This window comes from Monodelphis domestica, chromosome 6 (assembly GCF_027887165.1).
Source record: "Monodelphis domestica isolate mMonDom1 chromosome 6, mMonDom1.pri, whole genome shotgun sequence".
NCBI lineage: Eukaryota > Metazoa > Chordata > Mammalia > Didelphimorphia > Didelphidae > Monodelphis > Monodelphis domestica.
This window is the reverse complement of record NC_077232.1, coordinates 125,497,165-125,513,639: the sequence shown is the minus strand read 5'-3', so window position 1 is coordinate 125,513,639 and position 16,475 is coordinate 125,497,165. Positions and strand designations below refer to the sequence as shown.

Genomic DNA, 16,475 nt, shown 5'->3' with positions numbered 1-16,475 from the left:
AGTAATACTCAGGGGAATTGCACTTCAGCTACAGGAAGGGTGGGGGGAGGGAAGAGAGGGATAGAATATGATTCTTGTAACCAAGGAATAATGTTCTAAATTAACTAAATAAAATTAAAAAAAAAAAGATGGCAGTGCCTTCACTAGAAATAAGGGAATGATGAGGAAAGGCAAGCAGAGTAAAAACTGTTAAGTTCACTTCTAGGTGTGTTGAGTTTAAAATATTGGTGAAATCCAACAGCCAGCTGGAGATGCTGGACCAAGACTTACCAAACACACTAGAACTGGACATTCAGTTCTTGGAGTTTTCTACATAGGAAGGATCATTGTATTCACAGCAGGGGAAGACATCACCAACAAAAAAATATAAAGAAAAAGAGAACAGAGCAGAAAACTAAGTGCTTGTACATTATCCAGACTTAAGGACAGGAAGTAGATTGACAGAGAAAAGTAGTCAGACTAGGGAACAAGGGGGAAAGAGGATCATAGAAGCCAAATAGAAATGAGAGTAACATGGAGGGAGAGGAGTCAATAGGGTCAAATGCTGCTGAAGAGCAAAGCCTGAATTGTGAGCAACAAATTTTGCTATTTACTTTTTTTATTCTAAACTTGAAATACTCCCCCAAAAAAGAGGGTTTCCACATAAAAAGTAAAACACCATAACTCCATACCAATTATCCATCTTAAATTCTACACATCCAAAAATTAAATTCATTATCTTTCCAAAAAAAAATCCTTCCCTCTTCCCAATCACTGGCAAGGGTACCACCATCTTCTCAGTCAGACTGTCATCATTCTCTACATCCAATTCATTGTCTACTTCTATTCTCAAAACATCTCTCATGACTCTCTTCTCTCCACTCATAACCACAAAACTGGTTCAGACCCTCATCACCTCTCCCAGGACTACTGAAACAGTCCTCTAATAGGTCTTCCTGCTTCAAGACTACACACTCCAATGCATTGTTGTCCACTCAGCTGCCAAGGTGGTTTTCCTAAAGTGTAGTTCTATAGTTCCCATCCCCTGCTTGATATACTCCAATTAATCCTTACTACTCTGCCTGACATTTAAAGAGATTCCTAATCCAGCTACATCTTACTTTTACAGTCTTCTTATACTTTATTTTCATGCATAATCTTAATTCCAGCAATATTACTTCCTTGTAATTCTTTGAACACAATATTCTAGCCCTACCTCCATGTCTTTCACTAGCTGTCCCCCACATGCAGAACATTCACTTCTGTTCCTCAGACTTCAAGAGAGCTCAAATCACTCCAAAAGGTCTTTCCCCACTCCCCCTGACTGCCTTCCACCTACTCTGTAAGTGTATGTATGTATACACACATATACATGTATGATGTATACCTATATGCACATTTATATTTCTAGCTATATTGTAGGTAGCTGAGTAACAGAGAGTACTGAACCTAGGAGTCAAATCTGGCCTCAGACACTTCCTAGCTGTGTGACCCTAGAAAAGTCAACTTTGTTGGTCTCAGTTTCCTCAACTGGAAAATGGGCACATAACAGTATCTTATGTCCCAGGGTTGTTGAGAGAATGAAATGAGATGTTTGTAAAGCACTGGCATAAAGTAGACACTATTTAAAGGCTTATTCCCTTCCCTCCTCCCTAGTTCACCTATTATATACTTCCCATTAAATTTGGGGCCAGGGTCTATTCCTCAGTGCATAACACAATACCTGGTATAAAGTAATGCGGGTCAACTTGATTATAACATAAATATATATATGTGTGTGTGTGTGTGTGTGTGTGTGTACATACACACATATATAATCAATTCAACCAGCTACTTTCAAAACTATTCTGCTTATCTGTGCTTCCTTCTGTATTCCTCTGTACACTTTTTTTTACCCTTACCTTCTGTCTTAGAATTTATTTGGAATTATTTGGAATCCATTCCAAAGCAGAAGAGGAGTGAAGAAGGCTAGGCAACTGGGATTAAGTGGCTTGCCCAGGGCCACACAGCTAGAAATATCTGAGGCCAGATTTGAATCCAGGTCGTCTAGATTCTGTACACTTTTAAAAATATTTTGATATTCCTCTTCTTTTTTACTTTTCTTTTTTTGGGGAAGGGAGAGAGTGTCACCCTCCCCTCGTCATCTTGAATTCTACCATTTAGAAGACATTCATTGATAACTGTACAGTGGGCAATTTGAAAAAAGTATTAAAGAAAGAAACCAGACCACAAGGAACTAAGAAGTAAAGGGAAGGCAAAACAATGAGTGGGGAAAATGGCTAGAGACTACTTTTCTAAAATGATATCAAGAAAGAAAGCTAAGATCCAAGATAATACCTGGAGGAGTAAAGAAAACAAGAGAAGGCTTGTTAGAATAGGGGAGATCTGAGCATGGCTATAGGCAAAAGGGAAGTAGCTGAGAGAGAGAGAGAGAGAGAGAGAGAGAGAGAGAGAGAGAGAGAGAGAAAGCCAGGAGGCAAGAGGAAATGTGAAATTGGGATAGCTAAATTTGGGGCTAGGTCAGACTGAAGATGTCAGGCCAAGACTGTCCAAATGAACTTACCAGACTGTATTCCAAAATCAAATCCAATGATTTGGACATGATCTATTTTGGGGAGGTCAGCTGCATTCTTATCTCTGCTGTTAGAATGCATACTATTTTATGATGAAAAGTAACAGTCAGGCTTACCAATAACCAGACAAAATGCTGTGGACCACAACAGCTGCAACTTTCAGCTGGCTTAGAAAAATTATCTTTACAAGTAATGTTTTTACTTTAAAAAAACTACAAAATATCACCAAATAATTTAATGAAGATGCGATTCACTAATATTGAAGCACATTACATTGTTGGCTGCCCTCCTCTTCCCACAAACAAAAAATAGAGAACCACCTAAACGTTTTCAAAAGGGGGCAGCTAGGTGGCTCAGTGGATTGAGAACCAGGCCTAAAGATGGGAGGTCCTAGGTTCAAATCCGGCCTCAGCCACTTCCTAGCTGTGTGACCCTGGGCAAGTCACTTGACCCCCACACTGCCTCGCCCTTACCACACTTCTGCTTTGGAATCAATACTGTGTATTGATTCCAAGACTGAAGGTAAGGGTTTAAAAAGATTTTTTTAATAAATTAAAAAAATAAAAATTAGGGGGCAGCTGGGTAACTCGGTGGATTGAGAGCCAGGCCCAGAGATAGGAGGTCCTGGGTTCAAGTCTGACCTCAGATACCTCCTAGCTTTGTAGCCCTGGGCAAATCACTTGACCCCCATTTGTCTAACCCTTACCACTCTTCTGCCTTGGAACCAATACACAGTATTGACTCCAAGACGGTATGGGTTTTTATTAAAAAATAAAAATTTAAAAAATTCTCAAAAATAAGTGATCTCAGAACACACTCACAATCCCTGAAACTTCTCCAAAAAAAAGATCTTACTACAAAGAAGAGTTTTACACACCAACTTCAGCAGAACATAATAGGGTTCTATCTTTCACAAGCATCTAATTTACTAACTTGTTAACTAATTAACTAATGTATCATCTAATTTACTAACAAATTATAATCATTTGCCTATTTTCTTCCTCTAAACAAAAAATGTTTTTCACGTGGAAAAAGTGGAAGCTGAGTTTTTGAAAAGGAGATATACATATACACATGTATATCTCCCTATGCAACTTCTGGCTGGTGTTCTTATCAATATCCTCTTATGCAAAGAGAAAACTGAAAGCTTAATTTGAATTATCCCTACATGGATTACCTTATTAAATCTGAAAAGCAAAATGTGAATTATAAATAATTCTGACAATAAGTTTTTCCCTATAACAAATTAAATTAGTATCAAAATTTTTAGAGTGGATTTATAACACAAAAGAATAACCCAAATCCTGAGGTATGAGAGAGGGAAGGAAAGGTTCATGTGATGTTATACCCTCTGCTCCTTTTCTGTCATCTTATTAAAATAAAATGTTAAAAATCACAGTTCTCAATCCTTTAATATTTCAAAAAGATTTGTGATCTCATAACTGTGATCCAGACTACCTAATCTTTTATCACCTTAACTTGTCTGACACCCTGAACTTGACTAAGATGGTCCTGAGCTGATATCCCACTACCAGGCTTGAATTTAACATGGGCAGCAAAATAACTAGAAATATTCTTTGCATTTTAAATCTCATGGCATCTGAGATCTCAGACAAGTCACTTAATCTCTCCCTAAAATGAAGGAGGTGAACTAAGATAAAAACTAAGATTCCATTTAGCTTTTAAAAAAATCTATAATTTTATGTTTTTTCCTATAACATTAGCATTTTTAAGTAGATATCTATTTCTTAAAACCATAAAAAAATCTTTACATTATCAATCCCTGCTTTGTACAACACTGCTTCCTTTTCCCATTTGATCAGAAGTCAAATTTAAGGTAGCAGTCTAAATCCATTCACAATGGGATACTCTAATGACAACATTCATACTATTTACTTTCTCTATTTACTTACAAACAAGGTACAGAAAAGACGTGTCTTAACACAGACATGTCAAAAATAGCAAACATACTTTTAAAAGCAGCATTCCTGAAATACTGCATCATGATATTACAGATAAGTTAACCCATTAACCTTCTTACTTCCTCAAGGTCCTCAGATTTGGCTAATGGGTTATCTATAGATGTTTCTGCCCAGTATCTGCCAGAGCCCATAAGGGTTTGGGCCAGGGCCAGCTGGAATGAGCTTTTAACCAGCATTTGCAATACAGTATCGGTAGGTAGGTGAAATACAGAGGCCAACAGAGTAAAAGTATGGACTATAGACTTGTAAATGTTCCCAGAAAGATACCATTCAGGACAGTCAAACACTTGGAAATTGTTAAAAGAGCAGAGGAACCTAAGATGAATTAAATGTTTCCGTTATTCCATAAATTCAGTTATTATGTTTTGGCAATAAAACATCACAGGACAGAAGGAAGCAGAGGAACCCCAAATCACAGAATTTGTGCCTTGAGAAAAGTGGGATTCACAAAAAGGGGTATCTAGGCACATCTCGAGTCCTCACCACATAGGTACCCTTTCAGCATCACACCCCATACAACCCAGAAAATTCTAAAATTCTAATACAAACTTGTACAGTGATAACTTGAGATAGGATAGGCGATTGGGAAGGGGCTTCTTTTATAAATCCTTTCAACTAGACATTCATTTACTGAGCTCTAGAGACACCAAGCTTGGTCTTAGAGCTATAAGAGACTATGGCAGCCCTCTACATTCCACAAAAAAAAAAAAAAAAAAACCACACACCCAAAAAAATTTCAAAGGGATTTGCCCAAAGTCATCTCAAGTAATAAAGGGCAGAGTCGGGGTCTAAACCTGGGTTCTCTGTCTGGATTCAGGTCCACCGACTGCTCTTATCCCAGCACCAACACGGTGCCTCTCAGAGAAGATGATGCTCAATGACGCAGGCCACTGTCTGAAGGGCAGTTTAGGATACTCACTATAGGGAACTTTCCATACAGGCCCTACCGGGACACTCCCGCTACCACTTACCACGCTTAGCCAGCGATCTATAGTCTCAACAAAGTCCCTGAGGGAGCTGAGGGATTAAGCAATTTGTACTGGGTCACGTGGTCACGTATGTAATCAAGAGGCCACATCCGAACCCAAGTCTGATCGGCTCTAACTAGGGTTGTATGGTCCCCTGAAACAGGATTTGGGACAAGCCCCTCCAAACACTACTTGGCGCCTCCTAGTTTTCCAGGCATTCATTTGCATCCTGGAGCAGCCAGTACGAAGCGTGACTCCAGCTGAAAAAAAGCGAGTCCGAGAAAGTGGAACTTTGTTAGTGTGAGGAGCAGAGTTCTGCCCGGACCCCACAGGAGAGGCTGTGGGAAAGCGTTGCAGACAGTTAGGTTAGGCGGGGAGGGCACCACACCTATCTCCTCCAACGATCGTCTCTCGGACAGACTCTGCCTCTCCCCCAACCCCCAACCCCCAACCCCCACCTCAGCCCGCGCCCCGCTGCCCAAGCTCACGGACAACGCCCGCCCGGGGCTGCGAACGTGAACCTGCCGGGCACCACCACCACCCGCCACCACCCCCCGAGGCTGCGCGAGCTCGAATTCTCCCCCCCTCAACGCCGGCACGCAAGCGAGCAAGAGCCAGGCCCAGGGGAGGAGGGCGCTTCCACACCCCTTAAAAAAAGTTGGCCCCAACTCCCCGTACCTTGGCTACCCAGCTGAACAATGGTGACATCCTCCGGGCAGGCGGGCGCAGGGAGAGCCCAGGCTCACTCTCCCCGGCCACCTCGTTCCCTCGCTCGCCGGCTACTGCTCGCTCCCGCCCCACCCCCGCTCTTCAGCGGGCGGCTGGCGCGCGGCGGCGGCGGGGCTGCTCTCCGGCCGCTTGCTCAGGCATCTCTGCCCGGACGCCAGCGGCTGCAGCGGCGGCTAAGGCGGCGACAGGGGCAGCCCGGGCGCCTGTTGGCTTCGCACACTCGTCTACGAGTCTATGAGGTCACCGCCGCCCGCCCCGGAGGAGACCGGCGGCTCAGCTCGCCCCCAGCCCGCCCCCTGGTGCAAAAGGGGAAGGGGGTGGAGAGAGGGAGGGAGACCGCGCGCGGAGCCCGCCTCCCTCCCCTCGGCGTGTATGGAGTGTGCTAAGTGTGTGTGTGCGTGCCCGTGTCTATGTGGGTGTGTTGAGCAGTTGGGCAGTGCAGGGGAGAACTGTCCCTCCGTGGGTTAGACCCACAACCTGGCATCTGGAAAACTCCAAAAGATGCTGGTGATGAGATGATCCATTCATTTGAGTCTATAAACACTCCTTAGGCGCCTACTGTGTGCCAGGCTAAAGCGCTGGGGATCCAAACAGGCAGCTCCTGCCCTCAAGGATCTTACAATCTAATGGGAGAGAGAACATGCAAACGGAGCCAAAGCAAGCTACATGCAGGAAAACAAGGAGATCATTAATCCAGGGAAGGCACTGCAAAAAAGAGGGGTTGGGGCAGGCTTCCGGTGGGAGGTGGGATTTTAGTTGGGACTTAAAGGAAGCTGGGGTCATCAGTATTTGGAGAGGAGGGGGAGGAGAGTTTCAGGCACAGAAGATAAAGAAAATGCCCGCAGCGGGGAGATGGCCAGAAGGCTAGTGTCCCTGGATCTAGGTGTAAAACGACTAGCAAGGTTAGGAAGGGCTTTGAATGCCAGAGCGTTTTATACTTATTCCTGGAGGCAACAGGGAGTCCCTTGGAGTTTACTGAGTAGGGGGGCACCTCGGTGACTTGGAAAAGCAATCTCAAAATCCTGAATTGAGGGCAGACGTCCAAACTCTGCCTGGCATTCCCGGGGGTCACCCTCCATCACCCAGCTTTTCTTCCTGCATGTCCTGCATGGATTACCTAAATATTGAGGCTATCACTGAATCTGAAAACTCCAATCAGATTATTCAAGAAAGGAAAATAAATATTTTCTTCCTCTTCTTTGCCAATGTCAGATGTCCCCTGGCAAATAAGGAAGATTTCAGCAACTTGAGATAATATTAGTTTCAGATACAATGTTCTCTCCCTAAGACCCAGGAGATAAAGCTAGTTTCCTCAAGTTTGGATAGCAAAGGTTAAGCAATGTTTAAGGCAGAGATTAAGCTGGCTCACGAGGAAAATTGATGTCCAAAGGTCTGGCAGCACAAGTGCTAATGTATATGTCATATTAGAGCAATATCTCAATGCCAAAAGCCTTGCCATTTCAGGAACAGTCTGACTGTACAGTAAACTCCCTGCTGGAGTAGGGAGGGTTGTAACGATCCAGTGCCTGAAGTGAGAGTCAGAGAATTCTAAGCAGTTCTGTTATTTATTATTTATGTGACCTTGAACAAGTCACTTCCACTCTCAGTTTCCTGATCTGTAAAATAAAACTGTTTTGGACTAAGGATCTGTAGGGATCCCCCCAGCTCCACTTCTATGATCTTTTTTATTTATTCCAAAGAACCTCTCAAGCCTCTGTGGCAAGACATTCTGATAAGAGCTTTTAGTTTTGTTCCCCTGATATCCAGCTATGAATCCAAGGGGGCAATCAATGAGCTCTCTTTTCACTCCAGGGTGACCTACCCCTGACATGAGATAAATCTTTAAGGCTGAAAGCTAAAACTACATGTAGGAAATGTGAAAGCATCTCCTGAATATCCTAGGCCAGTACCAGTCCTGGGATTCTAAGCAGCACTAATGTTGACCATTTTCCCAGAAGTTACATAAAAAAAAAGAGGAGATAAGAGTAGTCATTAAAACAAATCATTCCATATCACTCTTCCCTTTCCCAAATATCCATTAATAGAAAAGGCTTTTGAATTCCAAAAGCTCTGCTTCTCCAGAGCTTTCTCTCACATGCTCTTTGTTAAAGGAGGGTGGCATTTAGTCACTTAAGTAATCTATAGATTCTTTTTTCAGAGATAGAGAGTGGTTGGATGTGAGATTCTAAAAGAAAGGCCCACTGAACGGACTTGAGCAGAATTACCTTTGCTGGCAAATCTGGGAACAGAAATCTGGGCCTGAAAGAATGAGATGGTCTTGGTATGATTAAAATGATCTCAAGAGATTGATTTGGGGGCAAGTATATAAGTTTATTAATTATATCAGGTTTGTCAGTTAGGCCAGCATCATAAACAATAAAGGTCCCCATGGCTCTTTCAGGATAAGGGACAATCAGCTCTATAAATAGATTTTTAGGAGCTCATTATTCAGCCTCTCCCTTGACCATTCCAAGACATCTTTAATTGGTGATAGTTTATTAAGAAAAGTCCCATCAACCTATCAACCCCTGCCTATCCCAACTGGTAGACAGGTAACATACACCGGAAAAGGACACTTCTCCCCTTTATTTATTAATCAAATTCTGCTAAAAAAGGAAGACATTCCTTGGGATTTCCTAGGACAAAGAAAATGGAAAAAGTAACAAACTGGATAGTATCTCTGTCCCAGATCCCAGTCACAGAAAAACACAGTAATTCTTTCTAATATATAGGAATTAATACAGTATATGAAAATAAATTCTCACAGTCTGGGAAGGAATGTCTCTCACCTTACAAATCCTGGTTGTAGAACATCATATATCCTGTTCTGCCTGTTCCTTTGGATGCTAAATTCTTTAGACTCAAAGCCAGTTCTTTAGGCTCCTGATCAGACACTTTCCAAAGTCATTGGCATGCTGTGTTTTAGGAAAAAGTAAATCTGATAGTCACTAATATGAGCAATTTGAAAACTAAATATTTTAAGAGAAAATACATAAATGACAGTTCTCAAATTTCACTCTCCAGCCACTGCCTAAAGTCAGCATCTCACACATGGTACAATGGAAGACTTTGTTAGCACTAGAGTTTTGACTGAAGGGGCACTGTTCCTACCAGTGGCCTAAACGCAACCTACCCTTAAACTGTAGGAAAATGAGTTTTCCTCTCCACAGTCCCTACCTTTAAAAAAAAAAACTAAAAATTTACCTTGTCAAGAAAAGGAAGAGATATGTTCTCCCCTAAAAGCAGAACAACATAGACAAAGTCATTGGAAGCATACATATAAGCCAAACCATGATCCTTTCTTCTCTAATATAAAAAGAGTGTACAAATCTGAGATGCAGGGACATCTAGGTAGCACAGTGGACAGACTGTCAGGCTTGAAATTGAGAGTACCTGGTTTCAAATATGGCCATATATACTTTCTATGACTCTGGGCAAGTCACTTAATCTTAATTCCCTAGTCTTTACCATTCTTCTGCCTTAGAACCCATATTTAGTATGGATCATAAGACAGAAGACATGGTTTAAAAAAAAATCTTAAGTGCACAAGTAGATTATTCAAATATCATTGAAGAAGACTGAGGATACCACATTTCTTAAAAGAAATGTTAGGAAGGAAGGAAGGAAGGAAGGAAGGAAGGAAGGAAGGAAGGAAGGAAGGAAGGAAGGAAGGAAGGAATGAAGGAAGGAAGGAAGGAAGGGAGGGAGGGAGGGAGGGAGGGAGGGAGGGGGGGAGGGAGGGAGGGAGGGAAGGAGGGAGGGAGGGAGGGAGGAAGGAAGGAAGGAAGGAAGGAAGGAAGGAAGGAAGGAAGGAAGGAAGGAAGGAAGGAAGGAAGGAAGGAAGGAAGGAAGGAAGGAAGGAAGGAAGGAAGGAAGGAAGGAAGGAAGGAAGGAAGGAAGGAAGGAAGGAAGGAAGGAAGGAAGGAAGGAAGGAAGGAAGGAAGGAAAGAGGGAGGAAGATTAATTCTAAGTTAGAAAGTGGCAAGGGCTGGGCATTTGGGGTTAAGTGTCTTGCCCAGGGTCACACAACTAAGAACTCAAGATTCCTCATCTCCAGGCTGCTGCTCTATCCACTGTACTACCTAGCTGTCCTGTACCAAACATTTATTAAGCACTTATGATTATGAGGGATAAAAATAAGATGAACTGCTCTCAGAGAAATACATCTGGCTCACAGAGATAAGCAAGCCAAGCTTTTGTTTCCTTATTAAGGCAGTACAGAATCTTTACATGCTCTGATGTGTTAAAGGGCTACCGGAAAAGATAAGACTGAACTAGGAAGGAGCCAGTCCTTGCTCTGACTGGTTAAAGGGCTATAGGGTGAATGCATATAGATAGGACTGAAACAGTCCCTATTCTCATTGGACTACTCACTTGAATAATTAGGATAATTGGGTATGTGAATTACACATTTTGATCAGTTCGCTTTTGGGATAAGATTGTGACTCTCCATTAACCAGCCAATGGTGAATGAGGGGAGGGCCATTCTGCATCAGGGACCAGCATAAAAGAAAGAGCTGGGAGCCAAAATTTTTGCACTCTCCCTTGACTGTAGCACTTGACTGTTCTCAGTGGTCATGATAAAGGAGAAATATGTGGAAAGAAACAAGCATTTATTGAGCACCTATTAAGTGCCCGATGCCTTACATATTTTATCTCATTTCATTCTCACAATCACTCTGGGAGGTAGTGTTCCAACTATCCCCATTTTACAGTGAAGAAACAGGAAGAGGTTAAGTGACTTGCCCAGTGCCCTACAGCTAGTAAATATCTGGAATCCAGGTCAAAAACTGAGGTGTCCTTGATTCCTGGCCCAAAAGCATCCTGTAGAAGGAGTTCCCCTGGCTCCATTAGTGATTCTAAGTCATCTGAAAAGGCTGTTGGTGAATGGTCTCAGTGCCTCCAGATTCCTGAGACAGGAAACCAAGACTTGAGAAGAAGGGAAAGGAATGTTTACACACACATCCACATATACTCACACACACATACACCCACCCAGGCTGCCCAATGTTCTTTTACTTCTTTGAGGAAAAGAGGGAGGGAGGGAAAGGGAAAAAAAAAAGGAGGGAGGGAGGGAGAAGTTAAGAATGTTGCTTTAGAGAGGTCAGTACCCACACAGGAATGGAATAAAAGAAAAGACACCCCAGGAAGACAATCCAAAAGAGCCAATAGGTCTAGTGGAAAGAATACTGCTCTGAGTACCAAAAGATCTATCTCCCCTAATTACTTTGGGAACTCCCATCTCTTACCTTCTCAGAGAATCACTTTCCTCACTTGTAAAATGTGAGAAATGGTAGTCATAATTCAAATCCACTTCAAGTTGTAAGGTCATCACAGGAAAGTCTCCTCCCCTATTTTATCTACTCATAGGGCTTTTGTGAGGGTGAAAGGAGATTAATGTGTATAAGGCATTTTCAAACTATATAAATGTACTACATGAGTAAATAATAATATACAAGTACTATAACAATGTCGTTTATTATTGTTGTTATACCATATTGCTTCTCCACTATTGCATGTATTCTTCTCCAGTCAAATAACATTTATTAAGCACCTACTATGTGCCAGGCTCTATCCTAAGCCCCGTGGATACAAAAAAAGCAAGAAATAACCACAAAAACCTCTCTTCTCAAGGAGCTCCCAATCTAATGGCAAAGACAGCATGTAAGCAATAATTTGTAATAACATATAAGCAATAAGAACATATAGGATAAATTGGGGGTGGTCTTAGAGAGAAGGCTCTAAGTTAATTGAGGAAGACTGGGAAAGGTTTCTAGCAGAAGGTGGGACTTAACAGAGACTTATAGGGAGACAGGTAAGTTAAGATGTTGAGAGGAGGAAGAGGAGAGACAGAGAGAGATGGAGACAGAGAGAGAGAGACAGAGAGAGAGGGAGAGGGAGGGAGACAGAGACAGACAGACAGACAGAGACAGAGAGACAGAGAGAGAGGGAGAGGGAGGGAGACAGAGACAGACAGACAGACAGAGACAGAGACAGAGAGACAGAGAGGGAGGGAGAGGGAGGGAGAGAGAGGGAGAGAGAGACAAGGAGACAGATAGAGACAGAGACAGAGAGAGACAGAGAGACAGAGAGACAGAGACAGAGAGACAGAGAGAGACAGAGAGACAGAGAGAGAGAGAGGGAGACAGAGAGAGGGAGAGAGAGAGAGAGACAGAGAGAGACAGAGACAGAGAGAGAGACAGAGACAGAGAGAGAGAGACAGAGAGACAGAGACAGAGAGGTCCCAGGAGGGGGGACAGCCAAGTGAAAATGCCTGGAGTTGAGAGATGGGGTGGCATGTTTGAGGAACAGCAAGGGGGCCAGTGTGAATGATCCCAAAGGTATAAGAACACTAGAAAGGTAGTAAAGGGCCAGGCTATGAAAGAAATCATAAAATTATCTTATATTTGATGCTGGGGTTTTTTGAATGGGGGTGGCTATGGTCCAACCTACATTTTAGGAAGATCACTTTGATAGCTGAGTGGAAGATGAATTGGAGTGGAGAGAGACTTGAAGCAGGGAGTGAACCAGCAGGCTATTGCAAGAGTCCATAGGTTTTGCCCCAAGGGGGTTACAGGGTCAGAGGAAAGAAGTAGGAATAAGCCAGGGATGTTAGTTATAAAAGTAAAAAGAAAAGGATTTAATGATTAGATATGGGGGTGAGGTGAGAGAGGGTGATGTGTCCAGCATGGCATCTAGGTTGTTAAACTGGGGAACTGGGAGGAGAGTAGTTTCCTCAATAATAATAGGAAAGGGAAGTAGCTAAGTGGTTCAGTGGTAAGAGAGCCAAACTGGAGATGGGAGGTCCTGGGTTCAAATATGATCTCAAGCACTTATGAGCTGAGTGTGGACAAGTCACTTGATCCCTATTGCCTAGCCCTTATCACTCTTCTGCCTTAGAACCAATACTTAATATTGATTCAAAGTCAGAAGATTAGGTTTAAAAAAATTAAAAATAAAAAAGTAATAGAAAAGTTGGGAAGATGAGAGGATTTGGGGGGCAGGGAAGTTAATGGGTTCAGATGGCCACAGTACATCAAGTTCAAATTTAAGATGTCTCAATGATTATTAGATGTGAACCTGGTGATCAGGAAGGTGGTGAGGACTGGATAAATAGATCTGAGAGTCATCTGCACAGAGATGATAAATAAACTATAAGAGATGATGAGATTGCCAAGTGAAACAGCATAGAGGGAGAAGGGAAGAGGGCCCAGGACAGAGACCTAGAGAAACTGCACCAGCAGGTAGGGTATGTATGAAGACCCATCAAAGAAGAGAGAGAAGGAGCATTCTGCCAGACAGGGAGAAAATCAGAAGAGAGCAGCGTCATGAAAACCTAGAAAGAAGGGAGTAATAATAACAATGGCAACAACTCATATTTATACAGGGTTTACTATGTGCAAAGAGCTTTACAGTTATTGTCTCATTTGATCCTCACAACACTGCAAGGTAGGTGCTATTATTATCCTCATTTTACCAATGATGAAATTGAAACAGAGGCTTAAGTGACTTTCCCAGAGTTGCACAATGAGCATAGCTGTCTCCATATGAATTTGAACTCAGCTCTTCTTGATTCCAGGCCCAATGCTTTGTCCACCGCACCACCTTGAAGAAGAACTCTGTAGATCTCTAAAATGGATATATAGGTACCTATTCTGTATAATTAAGTTCAACCTACTATGATGGGAATCAAAGCTAACAAATTATTTTAAAAAATAATCAACAGATCAGTTTGCTGTTCAATAATCAGCCATCGTGGTAAGCAAAATAGCGACAAGGTAAGAGTTTTGTAGCTAGGATGGGAGATGGGATGGGAGATGCTCGTCACACTGGAAGCGAGGAGGAGACAATCTCTTTAGCCACTCTAATATATGGATGATGCTGTCAGCAATATCCTTTTCTAATAAAAAGGGACAACCATATTAATGATGTATTAAATCAATGTTCTGCATAAAATACCACTTCCTTTCCTAAACACTCTCCAGTCAGCTCCATCTTCACACCAGTTGCTTTGCTCACCTGAGGACACCATGATTGTTTAGTCCTTGACCAGATCCACCAAGAAGTCTCAGCCACAATGCTCTTCTTCTCTCCCCTCCTTTCCATCTCCTCTTTGCTTCTTTTCTTTCCCCACCAGAAGGTAACTTCTTTGAGCACAGGGACAATCTTGTTTTTGTTTTCTTATTTTTGCATCCCCAGTGTGCCTAACACACAATAAATGCTTAATAAATAATGACGATTTAAATATCATTTGGAAGCAGAAAATTGTCTTTCTGACACCAGTAGACTTGCTTTAAAATTGAGTACATTTTAATAATACTTTAGTAAGGTACATTGATGATTCACAAGTCTGCTCCTAGGGCAAAAAAAAAAAAGTCTGTTCAGTGTACACAGGGCCCACAGCTTAATATAAATTGCTCTTAACCATGATGCTATCTGGAGCAGTGAAAGAATGAATGAAAAACAGGAAGAGCCAAGGGCTGCCTTTCAGACTACCCAAATGTGCCAAAGCAGAATGGAAACCAGAGAGGGAACTATATATGTTGGCCAAAAAATAGTTCTAGGATTTCTTCAGAGGGTGGAATTACATTCTTGGACCTCTCCCACTGTTAAATCCCTACATCTAGTAGCATGACTGTACTCAGATTATTGCTTCATAAGTCTAAGACATACTTTGAAATTTCCTCTATCCTTTGGTGACTCACTCCCACTACTCCAGACACAATTTTTTTATGTTAGAGCATGGGCCCTAGCCACTTTGCCATTTTAAGATTGCTCAGAAATCTAATCTGGATAGCAGCAGGCATGCAAAATGCCACACCTTTAAATCCTGCTCAAACTTAACATGGTGCCATTAGGCTCAGAAATGGAGGTGGCCCACCATTCAGCTGCAATGGGAAACTAAGATGATATGACATTGGAAATCAGCATTAGAGAAGCTGAAAGCAGAGCAAAACATGTAGAGGAAGAAGTTGATAAATTTCAAGAAGATCTTGATCAAGGGGAGAGAATCTATTTTCAATATAAGTTCAACTCACTGAGTAGTCTACATAGTTTCATATACATAACTCATCATTTCAACATTTAAGGTTAAAATGCTTTTGTTTTTATTTAATTAAGTAAACTATTTCCTCACTAGCCAGAATAAATACAAGCAACTTTTATGAGGTCATTCTTTAGTGGCACCAGCCAGTTTCCATAAATTTATTCACAAAGACTTGCAAAGTTAGAAGCTGGCTCTGGACCAACTCAAAATACTAAGGAGCCTGTTCTTTCTACAGTATAAAGGAGAAGCTACTGTATTTGTAGTTCCAGATTGAGCCAGACAACAGACCCCCAAGAACAAAAAGGAGATACTTCAGTTATGACTTCCATTTTCTTTATACATTCATTTCTTCATTCTCATTAAAACAAACCCACAATTCAGAAATCCACTTCCTAATTAAAAGTAACAACCAGCTAAGTGCTTGCAATATTTCAGTATCAACTAAGCAATGTATTTCTCTTTTAAAATTCCTTTCCTCCACAAAACCTTTGCTTAATATGCACAGTAATTATATTCCTTCTTTCTTCCTAAAAGACCTTCCAGACTAGAAACACAGAAATTTCTATTTTTAGCTCATCCTGTGCAAAGTTTAAACAAATAAATTTCTTTCTAAAATATCGTACACACATTTTAGATTCATGGAAAAATCCAGTGGGCAATGAGCTCATAAGCAAAAATACTGTAAAGTTTTAAAGGCAAAAGATATTTGGAACCATGAAACTTTGCTAAGCCTAACATCTAATCATTAAACTTAAAATCTGTTGTAACCTGTCATAAAAATTACAGGACAACTTCATTATTTTTTCTAATCAGTTCACTTACACGTAGCATTTGTTACTCCAAAAACATTATCCTCCTTAAAGAGTTCATCTTGCATTTCTTCATCCTTAAAATTACTTCAAAATATCAACCCTAACTTAATCTGCTATTGAATAAAATCTTTCTAGTGCTGTTTCTTTACTGAGAAATAGCATTTTCTGTTTTCTATTTTGCAAACGAGAAATTTGGTTTGCTTGTGATCAGAATGATTATTAAGTATTTCTATAAGTTTTATATTTGTCTGTCTTAATCTAATCCCTTAATGAGCCCTTAGTTTTAAACATCATTGAATCTTCTCATGAATATTGTATGTCACACTCTTTTGAAGCTTTAATTTGTAGACTTCATTATTCTAAACTGAATCTCAAGTACCTGCAGA

The 16,475-nt window shown here is 41.4% G+C and overlaps 1 protein-coding gene across 10 annotated transcripts in view; it reads right to left on the bottom strand.

The window, feature by feature from the left end:
• TBC1D1 (TBC1 domain family member 1) overlaps nucleotides 1-16,475 on the bottom strand; it is a 341,861-nt gene that overhangs the window by 242,743 nt on the left and 82,643 nt on the right. Inside the window, exon 1 of one of the 10 annotated variants that reach the window (XM_056802527.1) lies at nucleotides 6,181-6,530. The exons of 7 other annotated variants lie outside the window; for them this stretch is intronic. In XM_056802527.1, the coding sequence (XP_056658505.1) occupies nucleotides 6,181-6,210 (30 nt within the window). In that variant the 5' untranslated portion in view covers nucleotides 6,211-6,530. Of the gene's footprint in view, nucleotides 1-5,505; nucleotides 5,859-6,180; nucleotides 6,531-16,475 lie in introns of those variants that run through there. 2 more of the 10 variants (XM_007496576.3, XM_056802526.1) reach the window with 2 other exon arrangements.